This window comes from Tamandua tetradactyla, chromosome 2 (genome assembly GCF_023851605.1).
Source record: "Tamandua tetradactyla isolate mTamTet1 chromosome 2, mTamTet1.pri, whole genome shotgun sequence".
In the NCBI taxonomy this organism is placed as follows: domain Eukaryota; kingdom Metazoa; phylum Chordata; class Mammalia; order Pilosa; family Myrmecophagidae; genus Tamandua; species Tamandua tetradactyla.
The window spans coordinates 193,034,243-193,061,857 of NC_135328.1; the positions used below are offsets into that span (position 1 = coordinate 193,034,243).

At 39.0% G+C, this 27,615-nt stretch overlaps 2 protein-coding genes across 11 annotated transcripts in view; one reads left to right on the forward strand and one right to left on the reverse strand.

The window, feature by feature from the left end:
- The window catches only part of S100PBP (S100P binding protein), a 45,605-nt gene extending 31,453 nt beyond the window's left edge, over positions 1 to 14,152 (reverse strand). The window contains exons 1-6 of one of the 8 annotated variants that reach the window (XM_077150436.1): positions 13,379 to 13,593; positions 12,242 to 12,386; positions 11,331 to 11,445; positions 7,816 to 7,932; positions 6,206 to 7,044; positions 4,919 to 5,004 (exon numbers count right to left, since the gene is read on the reverse strand). In XM_077150436.1, the coding sequence (XP_077006551.1) occupies positions 4,919 to 5,004; positions 6,206 to 7,042 (923 nt within the window). In that variant the 5' untranslated portion in view covers positions 7,043 to 7,044; positions 7,816 to 7,932; positions 11,331 to 11,445; positions 12,242 to 12,386; positions 13,379 to 13,593. The other 7 variants (XM_077150438.1, XM_077150439.1, XM_077150437.1 and 4 more) reach the window with 7 other exon arrangements.
- The window catches only part of YARS1 (tyrosyl-tRNA synthetase 1), an 88,757-nt gene continuing 74,077 nt past the window's right edge, over positions 12,936 to 27,615 (forward strand). The window contains exons 1-2 of one of the 3 annotated variants that reach the window (XM_077150432.1): positions 13,000 to 13,106; positions 13,627 to 13,901. In XM_077150432.1, the coding sequence (XP_077006547.1) occupies positions 13,845 to 13,901 (57 nt within the window). In that variant the 5' untranslated portion in view covers positions 13,000 to 13,106; positions 13,627 to 13,844. Of the gene's footprint in view, positions 13,107 to 13,626; positions 13,902 to 14,176; positions 14,302 to 27,615 lie in introns of those variants that run through there. The other 2 variants (XM_077150434.1, XM_077150433.1) reach the window with 2 other exon arrangements.

Genomic DNA, 27,615 nt, shown 5'->3' on the forward strand with positions numbered 1-27,615 from the left:
AGCTTTTCTAATGCACTCTGTAGAAAAGACCCACGTTAAGACACTGCCATCTCCTGGCATAAGGAGAACAGATTGAAAAGAGTACCCAAATCTGCAACCCCTACTAGAATTTTTCCCCTAGGACAGGTGATACAAGTTAGGAGAGAAGACTAAATGAGTTTCTACATGTATGTATGTATGTATAATATAGTTCTCTTTTTTATACTAATTTCTTTAATAGTGGCAAAGTATACCGAACATAAAAATAATTTTAACTGGATTATTTGACGTTAAGCACATTGACAATACTTTTAATTTTCAGCGCTATTTCCAAACTATTTTCATCATCCCAAATCAAAGCTCATACTCATTTAGTTATGACTCATTTCTCCCCTCCATCTAACCTTGGTACCCACTACTCTGCTGTCTCTATGAATTTGCTTATTCTAAGTGTTTTATATATGAGAAAGCAAACAATATTTATAGTGTACTCAATGATATGCTCAAGGTTCATCAGTGTTGTAGTATATAACAATACTTCACTTCTTTTTATGGCCAAATAATATTCCACTGTATGGATATACCACGTTTTGTTTATCCATTCATCTCTTGATGAACATCCGGGCTACTTCCACCATATTTTGTTTATCCATTCATTTGTTGACAAACACTTTGGTTGCTTTCACCACATTTTGCTTATTCATCTGTTGATGTATACTTGGGTTGCTTCCACCTTCTGGCTATTGTGAAAAATGCTACAATGAACATTGGTATATGCATATCTGTCCAAGTCCCTGCTTTCAATTCTTTTGGGGACTGAAAATTTAAGAAGCTAAACTGCTGGGTAATATGGTAATTCTAAGTTTAACTTTCTGAGGAATCACTAAATCATTTTCCAAAGTGGCCATACTATTTTACATTCCTTTAACAATGAATGAGGGTTCCTATTTCTCTACATCTTTCCTAACACTCATTTTCAGATTTTTAAATAATAGGCATCCTAGTGGTTGTGAAGTAGTATATCATTGTAGTTTTAATTTACAGTTCCTAGATGATGAATGTCATGGTCCAGACCAAGCTCTTTCAGGGTATGGGACTGAGCAGCTCCCAGACCAAAGAACATATTAGGCACTCGGCCAGATATGAGTTTATTGAAGACTTATGAAAAGGAGAGGGTCTCCAGTGGAGACAGTCTGGAAAGTGAAAGTAGAGCTCTGCAATCAAGCAAGAATTAATAGGGCCCATTAGGGTGGCCAGAGACATGAGAATGAGAACATGGGTACAGTGGGGTCTCATGATAAAAGGGGCTGAGATTAGAATCAACATGTGCCCAAAAGGATCTTCATTGTATAATTCTAAGATAATAGTGCTTACAACAGCATCAAAGACATTTCAGAAGGTCTGTTTAATGTGTAACTAAGGTAAATGGCTTGATCATTCTTTCCTTCTCCAGGAAGGCTGTTCTGCTTCTGGCTTGTGCTCTGGTCATGCAGGCTGCTATGTGCTTAAAGCTTCATCCTTTCTCATAAGGGAGGTGTTCCTGCCCCCTAGATTGCCACAGTGAATGATGTTGGGCATCTTTTCATATACTTACTGGGCATTTAAATTATCTTCTTTAGAGAAACGTCTTTTCAAATCCTTGGCCCATTCTTTAAACAGAGTTGTTTGTCTTTTTGTTGTAGAATTCCTTATATATTCTAGATTGGAAACCCTTATCAGATATGTTTTTCAAATATTTTCTACCATTCTGTAGGCAGCCTTCTCACTTTCTTGATAATCTCTGATGCACAGAAGTTTTCAATTTTGATGAAGTCCATTTTATCCTTTTTCTTTTGTTGCTCATGCTTTTGGTGAGCAAATGTAAAACTCCACTGTAATTACTCCATTGCTTTTTTTAAATTTGGTTACTTGGTTTTATGTAGGGTATTGTTTGTTTCCTTGGCTGTGCAGGTAACTACCATGTGATAGGTCAGCTTAAACAATGGGAATTTATTAGCTCAAAATCTTGAGGTGAAGAGAAAACCCAAAGCAAGTTGTTATTAAGGCACTGCTTTCTCCCTGAAGACTGTGCAATTCTGAGGTTGGCTGCCAGTGATTCTTGGTCCTTAGCTTGTCAGGCACATGGCAGCATCTCCTGGTCTCTCCCTTCTCTTCTGAGTTCTGTGGATGTCCAGCATCTGGCTGTTACCTCTGTGGCTTTCTCTGTGTGTGTGCATATATATATATATATATATATGAAGTAACCTCATCAAAAGGACCTACTTACAATAGGTTCACACCCACAGTAATGGATTAAATTTAAGAACATGTTTTTTCTGGGGTACATACAGCTCCAAATCACCACATATCATTTTATTTCCCTTCTTTCATTTTCTCTATTTTTTTTGTTGTTGTTGTTGTTGTTGTTATTTTCTTACTGGCTACCTTTGTAGTAATAATTAACATCTTAAACTAATAACATAGACATTAGTCCCAACCTAGTTTCAGTAGCATACAAACTCTCCCTGAAGCCTGTCTTATATTTCTCCATCCTCCCCCTTTATATGGTTATTGTCTCAGACTACATATTGAAACACTATATGGTCATTAATGCAGACTTAAAATTTTACACATTTGCCTATTAAGTTATAATGGGAAGGGGGAGTAGTTACAAACCAAGAGTACAAGATTTTATATTAACTTATATAATTCTTTATCGATATTCTTTATTTCTTCTTATGGTTTTGAGTTACTGTCTAGCATCCTTTTATTTCAGCCTAAAGGGCTCCCTTATACAGCATTTCTTGTACAGCAGGTCATCTGGTACTGAACTCTTTCAGGTTTTGTTGGTTCATAAATGTCTTAATTTCTCTGGTTTGGTTTTTTTTTTTTTTGCCATGGGTAGGCTCTGGGAATCAAACCCGGGTCTCTGGCATGGGAGGTGAGAATTCTGCCACTGAGCCATCCATCACTGCACCACCCTCTCCTTCATTTTTGAATGATAATTTTGCTGGATATAGAATTCCTGGTTGATAGATTTTTTTCTTTAAGGATGTAAATATGTCATTCCACTGTCTTCTGGCCTCCATGGTTTTTTTTTCCTTTTTTTGCATGGGCAGGCACCGGAAACGAACCCAGGTCTCTGGCATGGCAGGTGAGAACTGTGCCTGTTGAGCCACCATGGCCTACCCTCTCCATGGTTTTTGATGAGAAATCTACTGTAAATATTATTGGGGACCCCTTGTACATGACAAGTCACTTCTCTCTTGCTACTTTCAAAATTTTCTGTCTTTGGATTTTGACAAATTTGCTATAATGTGCCTTGGTGTAGATCTCTTGGAGTCTATTCTGCTTCAAGTTCATTGAGCTTCCTGGATGTGTACATTCATGCCTTTCATCAGATTTGGAAAGTTTTTCTGCCATTATTTCTTCAAATACTTTTTCTGCCCCTTTCTCTCTTGTCCTTCTGGGAATCCAATGAAGCATATGTTGGTATGCCTGATGGTATCTCACAGGTCTCTCAAGCTCTGTTCATTTTTCTTCATTATTTTTTTCTACTCCCCACACTGGATAATTCAAGTCTCTTGTCTTCAAGTTCACTGATCATTCTTCTGCCTATTCAAATCTGCCAATGAATCCATCTAATTAGTTTTTCATTTCAATCACCGTACTTTGCAGCTCCAAAATTTGTTGAGGTTCCTTTTTATAATTTCCATCTCTTTATTTTGTACAGACAACATTTTCCTAATTTCCTATACTTCTTTTTTTTGGGGGGGGAGGGGGTGGTGCATGGGCTGGGAATCGGTGTATGGCAGGTGAGAATTCTACCACTGAACTACCAGCACCCCTCCTACAGTTCTTTGTACACTTTATGTTTACATAAAGTTCTCTTATTCCTTCAGCTCACAGAACATATTTAACACAGTTAATATTTAACACACATATTGAAGTATTTGACTAATAGTTCTAATGTATGAGTTTCCTCAGGATGGTTTCTGGCAAATTCTTTCTTTCCTGTGAATGGGCTGTATGTTCTTGTTTCTTCACGTGTTTTGTAACTTTGAGAATTGGACATTCTGAGTATAATGTTTTACAACCCTGGAAATCTAGTTTTTCCACTTCTCTGAGATTGCTAGTTTTTGTGTGTGTGTAGTTGTTTTTGAGGGCCGGAGACATCAATTTTTGACTTTTGCAAACTATTTTTGTTCCCAATCAGGGAATGGCAAGAAAAAAGAGAGAGAAAAAATAGGTACTGCCTTTTTAAGATTCCTGCTACTTTTGTCTGTAGAGGCTTGGAACAATGGCTGTCCTCAGTGCTAGCTCTTAGTAACTTGAATGAAGTAGCTGATCAAAAGCAGTAGTCAACAATCAGAGCACAGATTCTTGCATTTTAGAGGACTAGGTCCTTAGAGCCTACCCTGATACCAGTAAGTTACATCAGGAGCCCAGGATACAGTCCCTATTGGTGCCTGCCATGCAGCTGAGGAATGCAGGAGCAGTAGCCACTGCACAGAGGGGGAAATTCATCGATATTTACTCCAATTTTCCAGCTTCTTCCTCCAGTTTTTCCTTGGATGCTGTACAGTGTTCCATTAGATTCCACTTTCAAAGTAGTTGATTCAGACAGTTTTACAAGTTCAGTAGTTGTTTGGGTGTAACGATTGATTTCTAGAGCTTCCTATTGATACCTTCCTCTCTACACAGTTATATTTAAACGTTTCTCTTATTATAGTCTAACCCTCTATTATACTGGTGACCAGCTTTACTCAAATATAAAAAATCTTACATTTAGATAGTGCTTTCACTAAAATGTCTTTTTTAGTGTTCAAAATAATCCAGGGCTTCAAATTTTCTTACTCTTAGGGCAAGTTTTTTCCTACACTAAGGGGAAACTGTGAAGGAGGAAAGGAACTGAAGTGTACCAACAGAAATCAGAGTATTTAATTCTACGGTTATTTACCTTGTTTTTGTTTGCAGAACAGGAATGACTTTACCTAGTCTTCTCTCATTGACTTTCATCTTCCCAGAATTCTTGTCAAGAACGTCCTTTTTTTCAGAGCAGAAGCAAAGCAGACGGAAAGACTGTTCTCAGTATAAGAAAACAACTGATAACAGGCAACATTATTTATGGAAATACTCTTGAACTAAAGGCTACAGAGGCATATCCTTGAATATCACTGTAAGCCAGGTGCTACAGTAGGTGTTTTTGATGAGACAGTGACTGTAATCATAAAAAACAACAACAACAAAAAGGAACTATGCAATAGGGAATACTATACCCATCTGACACATAGGGAATCAGACCCTAAGAGGTTAGGTAAAATTTTAAAGATTTTCAGCTCTTCAGTGGCTGATTCAGAACTGGTACCATCTTAGAGACAGCATGTAAACCAAAGACTGACACTTAGGCTGGAACCCAAAGAAAGAAGAAGTAATAATAAAATAATCATCTTAAGTTTTTTACACAAGGTACCATAAATACATTATTTTATTTAGTCCTTATTATACCATACCATAAAATATTATTTACTATTATTTATAGATAAGAAAAATGAGGGAACAGAGAGGCTAAATAATTTGCCTAGGGTCGCAAAGGTTGCTAGTCTGGATTCAACCTGTATTCTAAAAAGTGAAATTTCAAGTGCCCCCTTGATATCTTTGAGGTTCACAGGGCTCTTACTCATCAGGTATGCCCCCCACCCAAGGAGAAATGCTCCCCATCTGGCTAGGTCCCCTATCAGCCAAACTAGTTGTACTCCACCTAGTCTTCAACCTAATGGACTTCAGTACCCTGTCAACTAGTGGAATTACACAAACCAATCACATCCTCCCACAGGGACCAGAAGTTAGGCCCCCTCTTGTTATTACAAAGCCTTCCTCCAGAGGCACCTGCTGGTTTACTACACTCCCAGATGAAACTCCCAGGTGGCCCTGCATGAGGTGCTGTACCCTTCTCCCCCAGGTTGTAAGTGTATTTAAATAACCAGCTGCTGCCAATCTCACCAAGAGGGTGAATAGGAAATCAGAACAAAATTCACTGTCTAAACACAAAGCCTACTCTTTTTTTTTTTTTTTTTTTGCATGGGCAGGCACCGGGAATCGAACCCGGGTCTCTGGCATGGCAGGCGAGAGCTCTGCCTGCTAAGCCACTGTGGCCCGCCCACAAAGCCTACTCTTAATAACCTTGCCATATTGTTTCTGAATCAAGTAATTTCACTTTTCTCTTCACCTTGATAATAGAACTTACTTTGTCTGATGAACTGGAAACAACAGGAAACCTCGTTTCATATCTTGATTTATGTGATCCACCATTTTTCCAGGATGACCCTGTATTAAGACTCTCTGAGTGATCCAAGGTCTGAGAGTATACAGGTGTAGGTTTCTTACTGTCAGACGTATTTTTATCAGAGACAGTCTGCTGAAAGTTATCGTTCAATGAAGAATGGAATGGGGGCCCATCACAGGTTGAGTTAGTGGGGTTGACCCCTTCAGATTCAGTGCAAAGTTTGTTCTCATTTGGGCTAAAACCATCTTCTCTCATATCTTTCTCAAGGGAGGAAGGAATTTTGGTATCTTTGGGTGAATCTGTCTTATCCTTATCAAGCATAGCATCACAAACTGTTGGATTAAATGGTGCAACAACAGTTACCTTTATAAGATTCTTCTCTGGTGCAAAGGGTCTGTTTAATGGTTTAGGAGGAATTGATGTAGTTAATTGAGGTAGTCTCAAGAGGTCAGGGGTCTCAGCTACTGGTCCCAAGTTGGGCAATGAATTTTTCTCTTGGGGAGCATCAAGCAGAATTTGATTCTCTCTCCCTCCCTTCTCAATGTATCCACCGTCATCTTTAAGCAATTCCCTTCCCCAAGAAAAGTGCTCAGTTGATGGGTCATCATCCTTCAAGAGCTCCTGAATCTCTTCCTCTGTGTAACTGAAATGGCCATCATCTTCTTCTCCTTCAGAAAGCTCCAGCAAGGAGTCATCCAATCCATCATCATCTAAGGAACCCCATGAAAATGGGGCACTGTCTTTAGGTAAGAGAGAGGTACCAGAAGACTGTTCTGAGGGCACTAGTGAGCACGTCATATCTGGAGAAAAAAAGGGCAGTTTCATTGAGGAACAGTAAATACCTTTATACAATCCAACCTGCTGAACACAGAGATGGTGTCCTAGTATTTCAAATTCTTTGCACTGTGACTTGTAAGGTGAAAAATAAAATATTTAACTTTACCAAAAGCAAGGAAATACATGTTAGAACAATGATATGAAATTTTCCTTATCAAATGAAAGATATGAAGATGGCTGATAATCTGGGTTGGTGAAGATATGGAGAACTAAACACTCATTATCAGTGAGAGTATAAGTCAGCACAATATTTTGTGAACAGTAACTTGGCAGTACCATTTGACCCAGTAATTTCATTTTTGGAATTTCATCCCACAAAAGTATCTGCCCAAATGCACGTGGATACATATACAAGGATATTCAAAGCAGAATCATTCAAAATAGCGAAATGTTGGAAGAAACCTCAATGCATATCACCAGGAGAACTGTTCAGTATAATCATGGCATATTTATGCTATGAAATACTTTATAACTGTTTAAAAACATAATGAAGTAGTTATGCATGTATTATCATAGAATGAAATCCATGATGCAGAAGAATATGTATCATATTTATCTCATTTTTGTTTAAAATATTTGTTTAAAAACAACACCTCCCCACATACATGTAAAATCTTTGTAAAATGTAAACTTTAGATTTTACACTTTCAAAAAAACAAACACATGTTACTTTTGAAATTAAAAAAAAACAATAAAAACTTTAAGAGTACAAGATAAAGAATTATCTTCCATACTGTGTGGAGCTGCTGGAGCAATCTCTGCCTTTGCCACGAGACCAAATAGAAAGAGGTTTCAGCTCCTGCTAGCTGTTCCTTTCAGGAGACTTGTCAAAATGATTGACGCCCACCTTCCTGCAGGCACAAAGAAAATTAGAGGATCTTTTCATCACTTTCAACTCTGCTAATTACAAAGTCAAACTGTATTGTGCTTTAAGGTGCTCCACCTATTAATTTTATCTTGATTTTCCTTAACACCAGAAAGTTGGATTTTGAGTCAAGAACATAAAAGAAAAACCTTTACAGAAAAAAATTATGCAACCAAGGAACTAGTATTCTTCCTCCCAACAATTTGTACTTTTGTAAGAATATTCCTTGCTGTAATAGGATCAATACTGGCTTTGGAGTCCAAGGGCCTGAATTATAGTCTTGGTTCTAGCTCTAATAACTTGGGCAAGCCACTTAACCACTTGGACTTAGTTTCCCCACTTACTAAATGGACAAAAGATGGAGAAGGGGGACTAGGTAACGCCTAAGATTCTACCAAGATATAAAAGTTAATCATAGTCCTACACATACAAGTCTCACTTTTGATAAAATATAAATACATGGAAAAGTTCTGGGGAAAGATACAAATATAAAACTGAAGCTGTTTTAATATGCAGGGGTAAAAGGAGAGATCAAGGGAAGACTTTAATCAGTATAATTTTATTCTCCTATTTCAATATTTATGTATTACTTGTATAATGAAAATCAGTTTTTATAAAGCTAATGATGGACTTAATCAGTAGTCACTTTCTAGTTGGAAAGGTTAGATCAAGGGAGTTAAAAGCCGACATTTCACATATCACACATCAAAATCGAAGAATATGTAAGAAATGCTTAAATAGTTCAGAATAGTTCAGATTCTTCAATAATTTGGGAAATTCATTTTAGCCTTTTAACCATAAATTCTCCCTTCCTACTACCTTCTATAATGTACCCAGAAACTTAGCTTTAATTCATGCATTCTTTCAGTAGACATCTTAAGAGCTATTATCATCACACAACATTTAGACAACATGTCTCTGTGATTTCTGAGAAATACATGGTTCCCACCCTTAAGGAATGGAGTGTTGCTAGGGAGACATTATGGAAAGTTAAGCACCCATATGAGGCAATATAAAATGGAAAAGGACAATAAAGTACTAGAGAAAGAGTTAGGGGGAAAGAGAAAGATTACAGAATTTTATAATTAGAAGAGATCTAGTTAAATTTACTCATCTTAGAAATAAGATGGGATGGAAAGGGGAGAAATATTTATTAAGTACCTATTGTAAATCAGGCACTGTGAGACATATTCTACAACTCTAATTTAACCCCTCAAATCAACCTTGTATAACTGATATTATTAAAGAAATCAAGCTTTCCATTGTGTTTAAATTTAAAGCTAAGACTTTTTATTTGATTTACCACTATGCAATTATGAGAAAGTTCAGGCATAGAAGTAGGTGCTTCTGTGATGAGAAAAGTTAATTTCTCAGTCCAGTGACTGATTTTTTGAGAGAAGTTACATCTTTGGGCAGCAGTAAAAAAAAAAAAAAAAATGACTCTTGGAAATTTTTTTCCTTTACTTAAGAAAGTTTTTGTTTGTCAAACACAAGTGTCTCAGACACAGGGTTTAAGCATCTATATTTCTTAGAAGCCATTTCTAGGCTATTTTCTTCAGAGGTCTAGTCCAAGAAAATCTAGAGCTCGCGTAAGCAAACAGAGCTCAACAGATTTGTCTCTTGGGAAACTAAAAGTTCAGAGGCTTTAAGTAACTCACCAAATATACACATCTAATAATGCCAGAACAAGGATCCAAAACCAGGTCTAATTCCAAAGGCAATGTTTTTTCTATCATCTTTGTGATAGATTTGCCCAGGGTTTGTCAGCAAATGGCAGAGCACAAGAATCTAAACTCAGGCTTCTAAATTCAGTACAATCTCTAACATATAAGGGAAGATGTAGAGAATGAAGAGTGCTTTTGGTCTCACAGCAAAAATTATCTAAGCCACTTTACAATGCATGGAAGGCTTCCTTCTTCAGGCCTCCCAGGTAAAATGGTAGCACATGAGAAATAACCCTTAGCCCAAAGCTCAGCAGAAAAAAAACATCATTATTTAAAAATTTACTGTTTATACATAGGACCAATAATTCTTCACAACCACTGCAATCAGTTCCTATGTCAAATGACATCTAGGGGTTCAGAGCTAGCTCTTCTGAACTTCTCTCATAGAAGAGAGCATGCAAAACAATATCATGTAAATATAATTTTTACTTGCACAACTCATCCTCTTGGCAATTTTATCTCCTCATTTAAAAAACAATTTTTATTATAGAGAATTTAAAACATATACAAAATAACAGAACTGTACAATGAACTTCTTCATACTCAATTATCAGCCCCTAGCTAATCTTGCCCCATCCATTTTCCCCTTTACTATTATTCTGAAGCAAATCCTGGACATAATCGCATTCAGATATTTTATATACTTTCAATTCACATATAGACATTTCATCTGTAAATAATAAGAATTTAATATTTAAAAAAATCCAGTTCAGCTTTCCAATTCTCATGTTATTTATTTATTTTTTACAATTAAAAAAAAAAATAACCCTTGGCCCAAACCTCAGCAAAAGAAAAACATCATTATTTAAAAATTTACTATTTATATATAGGACCAATAATTCTTCACAACCTTCACATTCTTTACAATTTAAAAAAAAAAACAGTACCCAAATAAGATCCACATGTTGCAATCAGCTGACATGTCATGTAAGTCTTTTAACCCATAGATTCCCCATCCATTTTTTTCCTTGCAATTTGTTTGTTGGGAGAAATAAAAACATATATTGCTTATGGATGTGTGTATGTATAAAATTATAAAAACATGTATGGGAATGAGAAACACCACTTTCAGGATTGTAATTACCTCCGGTGGCGAGAAGGGAGTAGAATGGCAAAGGGATATAATTAATTTCAATTCTATCTGTAATGTTTTATTTCTTTAAAAAGACATCAATATTAACAAGAAAAAATCTGAAGAGTATATATAATGATATTCATTATTTTGTTACCTCTATAATTTGTATATGCTTAAAATATTTATAAAAACCTTTTATAATTAGTCAGTGAGAAAGACATTACATTCTGAAGTCTCAAATGTTCTATAAAATAGGGATCATTGTTATGACCTACCTCATCGGGTTGTTGCAAGAATTAAATGAAATCATGAACACAAACCATTAGCACATTATAAGCACAATGTAAGAACTAAATAAGTGGTAGCTGTAGTTATTATTTCATCCCAACTTATCAGCTCCCCAACCCCTGAAGAGTCTGAAAAGAAGCATAGGAACGGGAGGAAAAAAGAATGCTAAACTATGAGTAGGGGAACTTCCCTAGTGCCTGCTAGTTTAGAATTGATCAAGTAAACTGTATTTTCTTCCAATGTAACCCAGAGCTCAACCACACTATCACTAAATTAAAGACTAGGCTGGATAGACACCTGAAATATCAGGCAAATTCTGCAAATTAATCTTGTATAGAGGCACTGGACTAAAATTCAGAGACCTCAGCAATTGGATTGAAGTCTCAACCTCAGTAGACATGAGGATACTCACCTGAAAAAAAAAAGGGATTATTCATTAACTTCAAACATAAATTATAACAGGAATCACAAGACGTTTATAAAAGCACTCTAAAAGTCCTATACTAATGAAAGTTGATATTAATGAATTTGCAAGGGATAAAATTCATATAAAATTTAAGTTCTAAAGTGAAGTTCCACAAGACAGCTCGAATACTTCTGTCTGCTAATTCACCCTCACCTTCCTTTCTTGGCACTTGCTTTGTAACCTCCACTCAAAATATGAGGACCCCTTTATCTTTAAGGGAAATACATCTTCCCCATCTCCCAATTCTCTTAATTCCTCTGCTCCCCATCCCTTCTGTGACCCTATTCTGTCCTTCTACATCTCTCTCACCTGTCCACCCCCTTCTTCACACTTCAGTTTACCACCCCCTCTCTCTGTTCTCTAACCTCCTGGTAGCAACCTCAGAAACTGGTTCCCTTTCTATTTTTATCTTACCTCAGAAAACCTACTGCCTTAGAACACAAAGCCCTATTTTATTCAGGTCACTAAAATTGCAAACCAGACACAACACCATATATATCCCTCTTCTGAGGCTCTAAAACCAAGACCCTTAGGATGGGACTGACAGATATGGTCAAGGACAAGGATTATTTCCAATGGACAGCACTTCCCCATTGGCCTTTGATTTTCAACCTTTCCATATATTTATACATGAGAAGCATACAGCACAAAAGACCCAGGCATAGCACAAATGGCACTCAAGTGCTTTGTAATCACACCACAAAACCCGCATGTTTAAAAAATCAAAGTGAACAGAAATTACCTGTAAGATTTATGCAACTCCCTTTGAGGGAACTGGAAACACAGTAAGATGGAAAAAACCGGGACTGGAAATCTCTGCTTTAGGTATTTCACTTGATCAGGGGGCCAAGGCTCTCTTTCCACACAGGCATGGAGGACAGGTATTACTAAATTGCAATAACAAGTTTATTTTTAAAAAGATTTTTTTTTTCTGAAAAATTATTAGACAGGTCTGCTAAAGCTTGGAACGTCTAACAAATCCGTAAGAAACTGGGAGGGAGTTTTTTTTTTAGGCCAGCCGGGGGATAATTTAAGCACTTCTTGACCCTTTCGTGGGCCCACCATGAGGGTGCAACTGCCCTCCCTCAGGAAGGAACTCATGAAACCTCTGGTCCTTAAGGACCAAGAAGAAGGGTGACCCAAGGCTTCACCCTCGAAGAATACTAACGGCCGCCTCCAGCTCTCGCTCAGGAATGCAACCACCTCGGTAGGCATCGCCCTTGGTCCAGGCCTTCGCACTCCTCTTCGCTGAGAAGACCTAGAATTCCCGCCTCCCGAAGCAGGCGGGAGAAGCGCGGGCTTTCTCTCCACCCCTTTCACAGCGCGGGCAAAACCGGCCCCTCCTGAGGCCAGGGCGGGGCGCCCATCTCCCCGTAGATCCCACACCCACTCCTCAGCTGGGGTGAGGCCCCCAGCTCTCCGGGGAAGGGTGTCATCCTCTCCCTCCCCCACCCGCAAGGCGCAGCGGTAAGACCGCGATCCTCTCCTAGCAACACCCTTCTCCACAAGTGGCGCGGGGGAGAGAGACAATACCCACCGCCCTACACATCGTTTCCCCCTGCCCCCACTGAGCAGGGAGTACGGATATGGCTCCCCGCGCGTCTCAGGTGACCAGACAGCCTCCCTTTTCCTCAGCAGGGTGAGGGGCATCTATAGCCCGCTGACGTGGGAGTGGGAAACAGGGACATCCCCCCTTCCCGCACCCCCTCCCGCCGCCATCACCTCCGGAATGAGAGCGAGCCCTTCTCCCAGCTGGGCGAGGGCCTACCAACCCCTCAGTGGGGTGGACGGCGTGCCGGGGGCCTAGTTGAAGCAACAGGCGACCCCATCCCCCTCTCAACAGAGGAATGCCGAGCCCCTAGTCCCTCCCGCTCTTCACCTCCGAAAAACGGGCCGAAGCCTGGGCGAGCGTCTGTACCTCACTCCACCCCCTGCGCCATTTTATCGCCCGACCTCCCCCACCCAGAGGCAGCCTGGCCACCGCCAGGTTGGGGTGGGGGGAACAAACGGTGATTGGCAGGAGACTGCCCCGCCTCTGGGTGGGTTCTGCCTCGCCCGCGCCAGGCGCAGCTCCGCAACCCCGCCCCCCGTACCGCCTACCCTGCCTTCTGACTCCACCCCTTCCAGTCTCATCGAGCTGCTCGACTCTCTACTGTTCCTGACTCTTTCCGGGTCGCCTCCGGGTAGAGAAGTGCCCAGGTCAAACAAGCCGAGCGACGAGCTCAGCTGATGCAACCCGGCTGAACCCGCGTGACAGTTCTCCCCACGCGGCGGCGGCGGCGGCGGCGGCAGCGGCGAGTCTAAGGGGTACTGGTCTGGACACACGAGACAGTGACACCGGAGCAATGGGGGATGCTCTGAGCCCTGAGGAGAAGCTGCACCTTATCACGCGCAATCTGCAGGTCGGGCCTCCGGGTTGGAACGGCGCAGATGGGGGCTGGGAGCCCGAGGACCAGTGATCTTGAGCCCCCGACCGGTCTGAAGTGTTGTGGGGTCAGGGATTCCGCGCCTGTGCAGCTCTGGGAGGCTGCAGTCCTTACTGCCGGTTGATCATTTGGTCAATAGGCAACTGGGTGCCACGGAAATCACAGTGGGCTCATCTCCTTGCAGTTATCTTGTGTTGGAGCCAGGCTGTCATTCTAAGACCCCCACCCACCCCATTATGTGCCAGGCGCAGTGCTAGGCGCTAGGGAATACGTCAGGTTCCTGCCCTCATGCAACTTCTACTGAGGGGATCAGACGTTAAAAATGGCCCGTAATATGAACACCTCATTACAATTGAAGCAAATACCGGCAGGAATTGTAGGTGGTGCTTTGAAAGGCAATAAGGAAAGGGGGCAAGGCTTGCCAGGGAGGGCTTCCCTGAGGAAGTGACCTCTAAACTGTGCCCTTGAAGATGCAGTTCACCCCTTCACTCCACGTGTGTTTTTCACAGTTCCCACCGTTGCCAGGAATTGCTGAAATAGGAGTGAACCAGAAGAATAGAGGGACGAGCATGTTAGGGAGACGGAACAGTAATGCCAAGACCCGGGGTGGGGCGGGGCATTGTGGATCAGAGGAAAGGCTAATTTAACTGGAGTAGAGTGAACAAAGTGCAGATCAAGCATTTTATAAATATCTGTGTTCATCAGTGCCTCAACTCTTTTAGGCTTCTGATTATTGTCACTTTACCAGGGAGGTCTTTCCTGACCACTTTATTTATATAGCAAATCCCTTGCCACCAAAACTGACTCCTCCCACACACTTTTTTCTCCCCTCTGTAGTACTTATCACCATCTGACGCACTACACATTTTACTTACTTATTTGTTTAAGAGGGGTAGGTAGGGATCAAGTCACTTGAGGGCCTTGTAGACTATGTTTAAAATCGGACTTTATTCTAAATGGAGTGATACATTAGTTGGGTCACAGCTTGTTCTTTTTTTTTTTTTTTTTGTAAGATTTCACTATAAAATTTACTCTTTTAATGCGTACAATTTAGTGATTTTTAGTATATTCACAGAGTTGTGCAACCATCACTGCTGTCCAGTTCCAGAACATTTTCATCACCCCGAAAAGAAAACTGGTACACATTAGCAGTCATCCCCCAATCTGTTGTCCCCCAGTCCTAGGGAAACACTGATCTATCTTCTGTCTCTATAGATGTGCCTGTTTTTGATATTTCTATGTACATGAAATCATGCAGTATTTGTCTTTTGTGTCTGGCTCCTTTCAAAGCCTAAGATTTTCAGTGTTCATCCATGTTATTGATCCTTTTTATGGTTGAATAATATTGCATTATATGTATATACTGCTTTTGTTTATCCATTCATCAGTTGATGGGCATTTGGGTTGTTTCCACTAACAGCTTGGTCTTATTTGCAAGCTTACCCTTAGCCACCAGTTCTTTTTTTATCTAGCCAGTCAATAAATACTACTGGTTCGGTTCAAAGGATGCACAAAGCTAGTGGAGTTCACTCACGTTTAAAAGGCTTAGTGATATGACCTTTCCTCTGGGAAAGTGCCCAAATAGTCAGGGGCCCTAGAGGATGGAGGGTCAGCCTCCAACAGAGTTGGAGCAGAGGATTCTAACAAGACCTCCTACTAGATAGTTCAAACTAGCAAAACAGTTTCTGTCTAACATGGTTTCTAACAGCCTCCCCAAACCACTCTCTGAAGAAATAATAAGAACTTTTATCAGGGGCACACTGGCCTTCTAAAATTGTTCCAATAGTGTCTTAGGCCAGAGGAATTTATTAAAGGGTGTTTGTTCTGCAGCTCTTTAGCGTGCCATTTTTTTTTTATTCCTAAAATTTACGAATACTATGTACCCACCAAGCAACAACTTCCCTTGCTCACCTTCCGCAGGCTCCTGGTAACCTCTGATCTACTTTCTGTCTCTTCCAATTGGCTATTTCTGTGTATTTAATATAAGTGGAATCCTACAACATTTGTCCTTTTGTGCCTACTGATTTCATTCAGCATAATATTTTCAAGGTTCATCTATGTTCTAGCATATATCAGAACTTCATTGCTTTCTATAGTTGAATAATATTCCATTTTGAGTATGTACCATATTTTGTTCATACATTCATTTATTAATGGATATTCAGTTTTTTTCCAGTTTTTAGCTATTGTGAATAATGTTGCTATGAATATTGGTTTACAGACATCTGTTTGAGTCCTGTTTTCATTTCCTTAGGGTATATACCTGGGAGTGAAATTGCCAGGTCATATAGTAATTCTATATTTAACTTTTTTTAATGCACTTTTATTGAGATGTATTCACACACCATACAGTCCTTCCAAAGTATACCATCAGTGATTCCCAGTATCATCACATAGTTATGCACTCATCACCACAATCAACTGTAGAACATTTTCATTCCTCCAAAATATGTATAACATTTTAAGGAACTTCCATACTGCGTTTCACAGTGGCTACACCATTTTACATTCCCACTAGCAATGTATAGGGGTTCTGATTTTTCTTTATCTTCTCCAATACTTATTTTCCACTTAAAAAAAATAACCATCCTTGTAGGTGTGAAGTGGTATTTTATTATGGTTTTCATTTGCATTTCCTTAATGGCATATAATGGTGAGCATCTTTTCATGATCATTTGCATATCTTCTGTGGAATAATGTCTATTAAAGTCCTTTGCCTTTTTTTTTTTTTACATGGGCAGGCACCAGGAATTTAACCCAAGTCTCTGGCATCACAGGCAAGAATTCTGCCACTGAGCCACCGTTGTACCGCCCCCTTTGCCCATTTTTTTTTTTATTTTTTTTATTTTTTTATTAATGGAAAGAAAGAAAAAAAAAAAAGAAATTAACACAACATTTAGAAATCATACCATTCTACATATGCACTCAGTAATTCTTAACATCATCACATAGATGCATGATCATTGTTTCTTAGTACATTTGCATCGGTTTAGAGGAACTAGCAACACAACAGAAAAAGATATAAAATGTTAATATAAAGAAAAGAAATAAAAGTAGTAATAATAGTAAAAAACAACAACAACAAACAAAACAACAAGCAAACAAAAACAAAAAAAACCCTATAGCTCAGATGCAGCTTCATTCAGTATTTTAACATGATTACTTTACAATTAGGTATTATTGTGCTGTCCATTTTTGAGTTTTTGTATCTAGTCCTGTTGCACAGTCTGTATCCCTTCAGCTTCAATTACCCATTGTCTTACCCTGTTTCTAACTCCTGCTGAACTCTGTTACCAATGACATATTTCAAGTTTATTCTCGAATGTCCGTTCACATCAGTGGGACCATACAGTATTTGTCCTTTAGTTTTTGGCTGGATTCACTCAGCATAATATTCTCTAGGTCCATCCATGTTATTACATGGTTCATAAGTTTATCTTGTCTTAAAGCTGCATAATATTCCATTGTATGTATATACCACAGTTTGTTTAGCCACTCTTCTGTTGATGGAGATTTCGGCTGTTTCCATCTCTTTGCAATTGTAAATAACGCTGCTATAAACATTGGTGTGCAAATGTCCGTTTGTGTCTTTGCCCTTAAGTCCTTTGAGTAGATACCTAGCAATGGTATTGCTGGGTCGTATGGCAATTCTATATTCAGCTTTTTGAGGAACCGCCAAACTGCCTTCCACAGTGGTTGCACCCTTTGACATTCCCACCAACAGTGGATAAGTGTGCCTCTTTCTCCGCATCCTCTCCAGCACTTGTCATTTTCTGTTTTGTTGATAATGGCCATTCTGGTGGGTGTGAGATGATATCTCATTGTGGTTTTGATTTGCATTTCTCTAATGGCCAGGGACATTGAGCATCTCTTCATGTGCCTCTTGGCCATCCGTATTTCTTCTTCTGGTAGGTGTCTGTTTAAGTCTTTTTCCCATTTTGTAATTGGGTTGGCTGTCTTTTTGTTGTTGAGTTGAACAATCTCTTTATAAATTCTGGATACTAGACCTTTATCTGATATGTCGTTTCCAAATATTGTCTCCCATTGTGTAGGCTGTCTTTCTACTTTCTTGATGAAGTTCTTTGATGCACAAAAGTGTTTAATTTTGAGGAACTCCCATTTATTTATTTCCTTCTTCAGTGTTCTTGCTTTAGGTTTAAGGTCCATAAAACCACCTCCAGTTGTAAGATCCATAAGATATCTCCCTACATTTTCCTCTAACTGTTTTTTTTTTTTTTTTATTTTTTTATATTTTTTTTTATTTTTTATTTTTTATTAACGGAAAAAAAAAAAAAAGAAATTAACACAACATTTAGAAATCATACCATTCTACATATGCACTCAGTAATTCTCAACATCATCACATAGATGCATGATCATTGTTTCTTAGTACATTTGCATCGGTTTAGAGGAACTAGCAACACAACAGAAAAAGATATAAAATGTTAATATAAAGAAAAGAAATAAAAGTAGTAGTAATAGTAAAAAACAACAACAACAAACAAACCAACAAGCAAACAAAAACAAAAAAAACCCTATAGCTCAGATGCAGCTTCATTCAGTATTTTAACATGATTACTTTACAATTAGGTATTATTGTGCTGTCCATTTTTGAGTTTTTGTATCTAGTCCTGTTGCACAGTCTGTATCCCTTCAGCTTCAATTACCCATTGTCTTACCCTGTTTCTAACCCCTGCTGAACTCTGTTACCAATGACATATTTCAAGTTTATTCTCGAATGTCCGTTCACATCAGTGGGACCATACAGTATTTGTCCTTTAGTTTTTGGCTGGATTCACTCAGCATAATATTCTCTAGGTCCATCCATGTTATTACATGGTTCATAAGTTTATCTTGTCTTAAAGCTGCATAATATTCCATCGTATGTATATACCACAGTTTGTTTAGCCACTCTTCTGTTGATGGAGATTTTGGCTGTTTCCATCTCTTTGCAATTGTAAATAATGCTGCTATAAACATTGGTGTGCAAATGTCCGTTTGTGTCTTTGCCCTTAAGTCCTTTGAGTAGATACCTAGCAATGGTATTGCTGGGTCGTATGGCAATTCTATATTCAGCTTTTTGAGGAACCGCCAAACTGCCTTCCACAGTGGTTGCACCCTTTGACATTCCCACCAACAGTGGATAAGTGTGCCTCTTTCTCCGCATCCTCTCCAGCACTTGTCATTTTCTGTTTTGTTGATAATGGCCATTCTGGTGGGTGTGAGATGATATCTCATTGTGGTTTTGATTTGCATTTCTCTAATGGCCAGGGACATTGAGCATCTCTTCATGTGCCTCTTGGCCATCCGTATTTCTTCTTCTGGTAGGTGTCTGTTTAAGTCTTTTTCCCATTTTGTAATTGGGTTGGCTGTCTTTTTGTTGTTGAGTTGAATAATCTCTTTATAAATTCTGGATACTAGACCTTTATCTGATATGTCGTTTCCAAATATTGTCTCCCATTGTGTAGGCTGTCTTTCTACTTTCTTGATGAAGTTCTCTGATGCACAAAAGTGTTTAATTTTGAGGAGTTCCCATTTATTTATTTCCTTCTTCAGTGCTCTTGCTTTAGGTTTAAGGTCCATAAAACCGCCTCCAGTTGTAAGATCCATAAGATATTTCCCAACATTTTCCTCTATCTGTTTTATGGTCTTAGACCTAATGTTTAGATCTTTGATCCATTTTGAGTTAACTTTTGTATAGGGTGTGAGAGATGGGTCTTTTTTCATTCTTTTGCATATGGATATCCAGTTCTCTAGGCACCATTTATTGAAGAGACTGCTCTGTCCCAGGTGAGTTGGCTTGACTGCCTTATCAAAGATCAAATGTCCATAGATGAGAGGGTCTATATCTGAGCACTCTATTCGATTCCATTGGTCGATATATCTATCTTTATGCCAATACCATGCTGTTTTGACCACTGTGGCTTCATAGTATGCCTTAAAGTCAGGCAGCGCGAGACCTCCAGCTTCGTTTTTTTTCCTCAAGATGTTTTTAGCAATTCGGGGCACCCTGCCCTTCCAGATAAATTTGCTTATTGGTTTTTCTATTTCTGAAAAATAAGTTGTTGGGATTTTGATTGGTATTGCATTGAATCTGTAAATCAATTTAGGTAGGATTGACATCTTAACTATATTTAGTCTTCCAATCCATGAACACGGTATGCCCTTCCATCTATTTAGGTCTTCTGTGATTTCTTTTAACAGTTTTTTGTAGTTTTCTTTATACAGGTTTTTTGTCTCTTTGGTTAAATTTATTCCTAGGTATTTTATTCTTTTAGTTGCGATTGTAAATGGGATTCGTTTCTTGATTTCCGCCTCAGCTTGTTCATTACTAGTGTATAGAAAAGCTACAGATTTTTGAATGTTGATCTTGTAGCCTGCTACTTTGCTGTACTCATTTATTAGCTCTATTAATTTTGTTGTGGATTTTCTGGGTTTTCTACATATAGTATCATATCGTCTGCAAACAGTGATAGTTTTACTTCTTCCTTTCCTATTTTGATGCCTTGTATTTCTTTTTCTTGCCTAATTGCTCTGGCTAGAACTTCCAACACAATGTTGAATAATAGTGGTGATAGTGGACATCCTTGTCTTGTTCCTGATCTTAGGGGGAAAGTTTTCAATTTTTCCCCATTGAGGATGATATTAGCTGTGGGTTTTTCATATATTCCCTCTATCATTTTAAGAAAGTTCCCTTGTATTCCTATCTTTTGAAGTGTTTTCAGCAGGAAAGGATGTTGAATCTTGTCAAATGCCTTCTCTGCATCAATTGAGATGATCATGTGATTTTTCTGCTTTGATTTGTTGATATGGTGTATTACATTAATTGATTTTCTTATGTTGAACCATCCTTGCATACCTGGGATGAATCCTACTTGGTCATGATGTATAATTCTTTTAATGTGTTGTTGGATACGATTTGCTAGAATTTTATTGAGAATTTTTGCATCTGTATTCATTAGAGAGATTGGTCTGTAGTTTTCTTTTTTTGTAATATCTTTGCCTGGTTTTGGTATGAGGGTGATGTTGGCTTCATAGAATGAATTAGGTAGTTTTCCCTCCACTTCAATTATGTTGAACAGTTTGAGGAGAGTAGGTACTAATTCTTTCTGGAATGTTTGATAGAATTCACATGTGAAGCCGTCTGGTCCTGGACTTTTCTTTTTAGGGAGCTTTTGAATAACTAATTCAATCTCTTTACTTGTGATTGGTTTGTTGAGGTCGTCTATTTCTTCTTGAGTCAAAGTTGGTTGTTCATGTCTTTCCAGGAACCTGTCCATTTCATCTAAATTGTTGTATTTTTTAGCGTAAAGTTGTTCATAGTATCCTGTTATTACCTCCTTTATTTCTGTGAGGTCAGTAGTTATGTCTCCTCTTTCATTTCTAATTTTATTTATTTGCATCCTCTCTCTTCTTCTTTTTGTCAATCTTGCTAAGGGCCCATCAATCTTGTTGATTTTCTCATAGAACCAACTTCTGGTCTTATTGATTTTCTCTATTGTTTTCATGTTTTCAATTTCATTTATTTCTGCTCTGATCTTTGTTATTTCTTTCCTTTTGCTTGCTTTGGGATTAGTTTGCTGTTCTTTCTCCAGTTCTTCCAAGTGGACAGTTAATTCCTGCATTTTTGCCTTTTCTTCTTTTCTGATAAAGGCATTTAGGGCAATAAATTTCCCTCTTAGCACTGCCTTTGCTGCATCCCATAAGTTTTGATATGTTGTGTCTTCATTTTCATTTGCCTCTAGGTATTTACTAATTTCTCTTGCAATTTCTTCTTTGACCCACTTGTTGTTTAAGAGTGTGTTGTTGAGCCTCCATGTATTTATGAATTTTCTGGCACTCCGCCTGTTATTGATTTCCAACTTCATTCCTTTATGATCCGAGAAAGTGTTGTGTATGATTTCAATATTTTTAAATTTGTTAAGACTTGCTTTGTGACCCAGCATATGGTCTATCTTTGAGAATGATCCATGAGCACTTGAAAAAAAGGTGTATCCTGCTGTTGTGGGATGTAATGTCCTATAAATGTCTGTTAAGTCAAGCTCATTTATAGTAATATTCAGGTTCTCTATTTCTTTATTGATCCTCTGTGTAGATGTTCTGTCCGTTGATGAGAGTGGTGAATTGAAGTCTCCAACTATTATGGTATGTGTGTCTATTTCCCTTTTCAGTGTTTGCAGTGTATTCCTCACGTATTTTGGGGCATTCTGGTTCGGTGCGTAAATATTTATGATTGTTATGTCTTCTTGCTTAATTGTTCCTTTTAATAGTATATAGTGTCCTTCTTTGTCTCTTTTAACTGTTTTACATTTGAAGTCTAACTTGTTGGATATTAGTATAGCCACTCCTGCTCTTTTCTGGTTGTTATTTGCATGAAATATCTTTTCCCAACCTTTCACTTTCAACCTATATTTATCTTTGGGTCTAAGATGTGTTTCCTGTAGACAGCATATAGAAGGATCCTGTTTTTTAATCCATTCTGCCAGTCTATGTCTTTTAATTGGGGAATTCAGTCCATTGACATTTAGAGTTATTACTGTTTGGATAATATTTTCCTCTACCATTTTGCCTTTTGTATTATATATATCATATCTGACTTTCCTTCTTTCTACACTTTTCTCCATGTCTCTCTCTTCTGTCTTTTCGGTTCTGACTCTAGTGCTTCCTTTAGTATTTCTTGCAGAGCTGGTCTCTTGGTCACAAATTCTCTTAGTGACTTTTTGTCTGAGAATGTTTTAATTTCTCCCTCATTTTTGAAGGACAATTTTGCTGGATATAGGAGTCTTGGCTGGCAGTTTTTCTCTTTTAGTAATTTAAATATATCATCCCACTGTCTTCTAGCTTCCATGGTTTCTGCTGAGAAATCTACACATAGTCTTATTGGGTTTCCCTTGTATGTGACGGATTGTTTTTCTCTCGCTGCTTTCAAGATCCTCTCTTTCTCTTTGACCTCTGACATTCTAACTAGTAAGTGTCTTGGAGAATGCCTATTTGGGTCTAATCTCTTTGGGGTGCGCTGCACTTCTTGGATCTGTAATTTTAGGTCTTTCATAAGAGTTGGGAAATTTTCAGTGATAATTTCTTCCATTAGTTTTCCTCCTCCTTTTCCCTTCTCTTCTCCTTCTGGGATACCCACTACACGTATATTTGTACGGTTCACATTGTCCTTGAGTTCCCTGATACCTTGTTCAAATTTTTCCATTCTTTTCCGGATAGTTTCTGTTTCTTTTTGGAATTCAGATGTTTCATCCTCCAAATCACTAATTCTATCTTCTGTTTCTTTAAATCTGTCATTGTAGGTATCCATTGTTTTTTCCATCTTTTCTACTTTATCTTTCACTTCCATAAGTTCCGTGATTTGTTTTTTCAGTTTTTCTATTTCTTCTTTATGTTCAGCCCATGTCTTCTTCATGTCCTCCCTCAATTTATCGATTTCGTTTTTGAAGAGGTTTTCCATTTCTGTTCGTATATTCAGCATTAGTTGTTTCAGCTCCTGTATCTCATTTGAATTATTGGTTTCTTCGTTTGACTGGGCCATATGTTCAATTTTCTGAGCGTGATCCGTTATCTTCTGCTGGCGTCTGGGCATTTAGTCAGATTTCCCTGGGTGTTCGACCCCACAGGTTGAAAGATTTTTCTGTGCAATCTCTGGGTTCTGTTTTTCTTATCCTGCCCAGTAGGTGGCGCTCGTGGCACACGTTTGTCTACGGGTTCCACCAGTTAAAGTTGCTGTGGGTCCTTTAACTCTGGAAAATTCTCACCGTAGGGGAGGTTCGGCAGCCGAAGCGTCTTGGAAGAATGCCAGCCAGCCTGGGGTTCCGAATGCAGGGAGGGTCGCCGGCCGCCGCAGCACGGGAGAGCGTCCGGCCGAATTAGCTAGTCGGCCCGGGGCACCAAGCGTGGCGGGAGGGCGCCAGCTGTCGCAGCCTGGGAGAGTGCACTATTCCCAGCCGACGGGGGAGTCACGTGTTTGGAAGGGATCCCCCGGTCACTGTTCTCCGCAGTCTGGGGATTTCTGACCCAACTATCTCAGTTGTTCCGGGGGGCCTCGTGTGGTGGGGGCACCAGCCGCCGCGGCCTAAGGGGACCGCCTGTCCAATTCTACCAGCTGGCCTGGGAAGGTGGAAGGGAGGGACTCCGGTCGCTTGCCGTCCCACCCAGGAAAGCCCGTGCCCCTTGGTGATCTCACCAGAGCTGGTTCTCCCAGACAGTCAGCAGTTCCAGGATGGGGTACGCCGTCCCTTTGATCTCCCTCGTGGCTCCGGGAGCTGCTCTGTATTATCTCCACTCCCCCAGTAGCTGTTCTGGAGGAGGAAAGGTGAGGGCGGCAAGGCTGTAGAGGCTGGTGGTGGAGGAGCTGGTGAAGGCGGGGGAAGAGGGCACCGTGGTGGTTGGAGAGTGGCCGGAGCAGGAGGGGGAGGAGCCATTTTTTAATTGGGTTGTTTATCTTTTTATTGTTGAGTTGTAGGAATTTTTATATATAGTCTGGATATTAAGCGCTTACCAGGTATATAATTTGCAGCTATTTTCTCCCATTCTACAATTTGTTTTTTCACTTTCTTAATAATGTGGTTTGATACAAAGAAATTTTTAATTTGGATGAAGTCTAATTTATCTGTTTCTTTTGTTGCTCATGCTTTTGGTATCATACCTAAGAATTAATTGCTAAATCTGAGGTTATGAAGATTTACCGTATGTTTTCGTCTAAGAGTTTTAAGGTTTTAGCCCTTCTATTTAGGTTGCTGATCAATTTTAAGTTAATTTTTATATAGATACGAGGTAGAGGTCTGACTTCGTTCTTTACGTGATGAAATCTAGTTGTCCCAGCACCAGTTGTTGAATAGACTATATTTTCCCCATTATATGTATTTGGCAGCTGTCATGGTCAGGTTCATGTGTCAACTTGGTCAGTTGTCTGGTTGGGCAAGTACTGGCCTGTCTTTTGCTATGAGGACATTTCATTGAATTAAATCGTGATCATGTTGGCTACATCTACTGCTGATCCCATTTGTAATCAGCCAAGGGGAGTCTTTTCTTTAATGAGTAATGCTTAATTTAATCACTAGAAGCCTTTTAAGGAGGATTCAGAAGAGACAGGCTTTTTTCCTGCTTCGCCAGCTAGCCTCTGCTGTGGAGTTCGTCCAGACCCTCCATTGGAATCGTCAGCTTCACAGCCTGCTCCACAGATTTTGGACTCTATGTTTCCATGGTTACGTGAGATACTTTTATAAATTTTATATTTACGAATATTTCCTGTTGATTCTGTTTCTCTAGAGAACCCTAACTAATACAGCAGCCTTATCAAAATTCAATTTGCCATAGATGTGTACATCTATTCCTGGACTCTTAATTGTATTCCATTGGCCTTAGGTCTTCTTTAATCTCTTTCAGCATTGTTTTGTAGTTTTCAGTGCACAAGTTTTTCACCTCCTTGATTAAATTTACTCTTTGATATTTTATTCACTTAAGTGCTATCGTAAGTAGCATTGTTTTAATTTTCTGTTTGGATTGCTCATTGCTAGTGTATAAAAACAGAACTGATTTTTGCATGTGGATCTTGTGCCCTGCTCCATTGCTGAATTTATTAGTTCTAGTAGTTTTCTAGTGGATTCTTTGAAATTTTCTACGTATAGGATAATGTGATCTGCAGAGATAGTTTTACTTCTTCCTTTGTAATTTGGATGCCTTTTATTTCTTTTTCTTGCTTAATTGCTCTGGCTCAAACTTCTAGTATAATTTTGACTATCAGTGGTGAAAGGGAAAATCCTTGTCTTCTTCCAAATCTTGGAGAGAGTTTTCAGTCTTTTACCATTGAGTATGATGTTGGTTGTGGGTTTTACATGAATGGTCTTTATCATATGGAGAAAGTCCCTTCTATTCCTACTGTTCTTTGTTTTTAAATCATATATAGGTGTTGAATTTTGTCATATACATTTTACTTTGGTGATGGTTAGGTTCCAATGTCACCTTAGCCAGGTGACGATGCCCAGTTGTCTGGTCAGGCAAGCACTGGCCTGACTGTTGTTGCAAAGATATTTCATGGCTGGTTGATAAACCAGAAGGCTGTTATATTAAATTATCAATCAGTTGATTGCATCTGTGGCTGATAACATCTGAGATCAACTAAGGCACGCTTCCTACCACCAAGATAATCTAATCAGTTGAAGTCATTTAAGGGAGAAGAGAGATTTTTTCACTGCTTCTTTAGCCAGCGAGCCTCTCCTATGGAGTTTGTCTAGACCCTTCATCAGAAGCTTCCAGCTTCACAGCCTGCCTGCAGGTTTTGGACTCTGTCATTCCCATGGTTGCATGAGACACCTTTATAAATCTCATATTTACAGATATCTCCTGTTGGTTCTGTTTCTGTAGAGAACCTTGACTAATACACTTGTCTATTGTGATGATTGTGTGTGTTTTCGTCCTTTATTCTATTAACGTGATATGTTACATTTAATGATTTTTTTTGTTGAACCAGCTTTGCATTCCTGGGATAAATCCCACTATAGTCAGAGTGTCTGATGTTTTTACCATGATGTTGAATTTAGGTTGCTAGTATTTTGTTGAGGAAATTTGCTGATCCTCTCTACTGCCTGCTCCTATCTGCTATTGAACCCCTTTATTGAATTTTTCATTTCAGTTATTGAATTCCTTAGCTCCCAGATTTCTACTTGATTCATCTTTATAACTTCTGTCTCTATTGAAATTCTCATTTAGTTCATGTATCATCTTCCTTATGTCCATGTTTTCCTTTAGTTCATTGATCCTATTTAAGAAAATTGATCTAAGATCTTTGATTATTATTTCCAGTGACTGGACTTCCTCCATGATAGTTTCTAATTCTTTTTTTCCTGTGAGTGGGCCATACTTTCTTGTCTTTTGTATGTTTTATAATTTTTTATTGAGAACTAAACATTCCAAGTATTATATAATAGTAACTCTGAAAATAATAGTTCTCTTACTCCTCAGTCTTTAAGGACTTGTGATTTTCACTCTTGAGGACTGAAACTGCCCATGTTTGACTTTTCTAAATTATTTTGCAGAGTATTAATTCCTTAATTTTATTGTATGAACTTTCTATTTCTTTACCACTGTAGTAATCCAATGAGCTGACATGAATTTCACTAAATAAATAAATAATGAACACTACCTCTGTAAGTGTCCCAGGAGATGTAGGTAAGAACCCATTGCTGCTGAAACTGAGGCTAGTGTCTGAGCTAGTCCCTCAGGGATCCACCAGACCCCCACTCCCACCCCCCAAAAAAAGAACGTACACCGATTCTTTAAGTTTCCTGATAGATGCCAGTTGGAAGCTGGAAGCTGCTGCTGCCAAGAAGGCCAAATCAGAGGCTAGTGTCTGCCCTGGTCCCTCATAGATCCACCAGTCTGACTTGTAACCCCAACTATCTGGAGGGCAAGATTTCCTCTGCCCACCTTGGCTCCACTTGACCTTTCCCAGAATGTCGGCTGCCAATTCTGCAGCAGCCACTGTGGGGCAGAGGAGTGAAGGATGGTCACTGGGTTACACGTGCACTCACAAAGACGTGAAAGCTCAGCAGCCTTTTACTTCTTCCAGCATTCCCATGGTTGTCCTAAAAGTCCAATTAGGTTCCACAATTTTGAGCTGATTAACTCTAATCTCTTTTTCCAGCTCAATCATTGTTATTGTGGAGAAATGATCTGTAGGACTTCC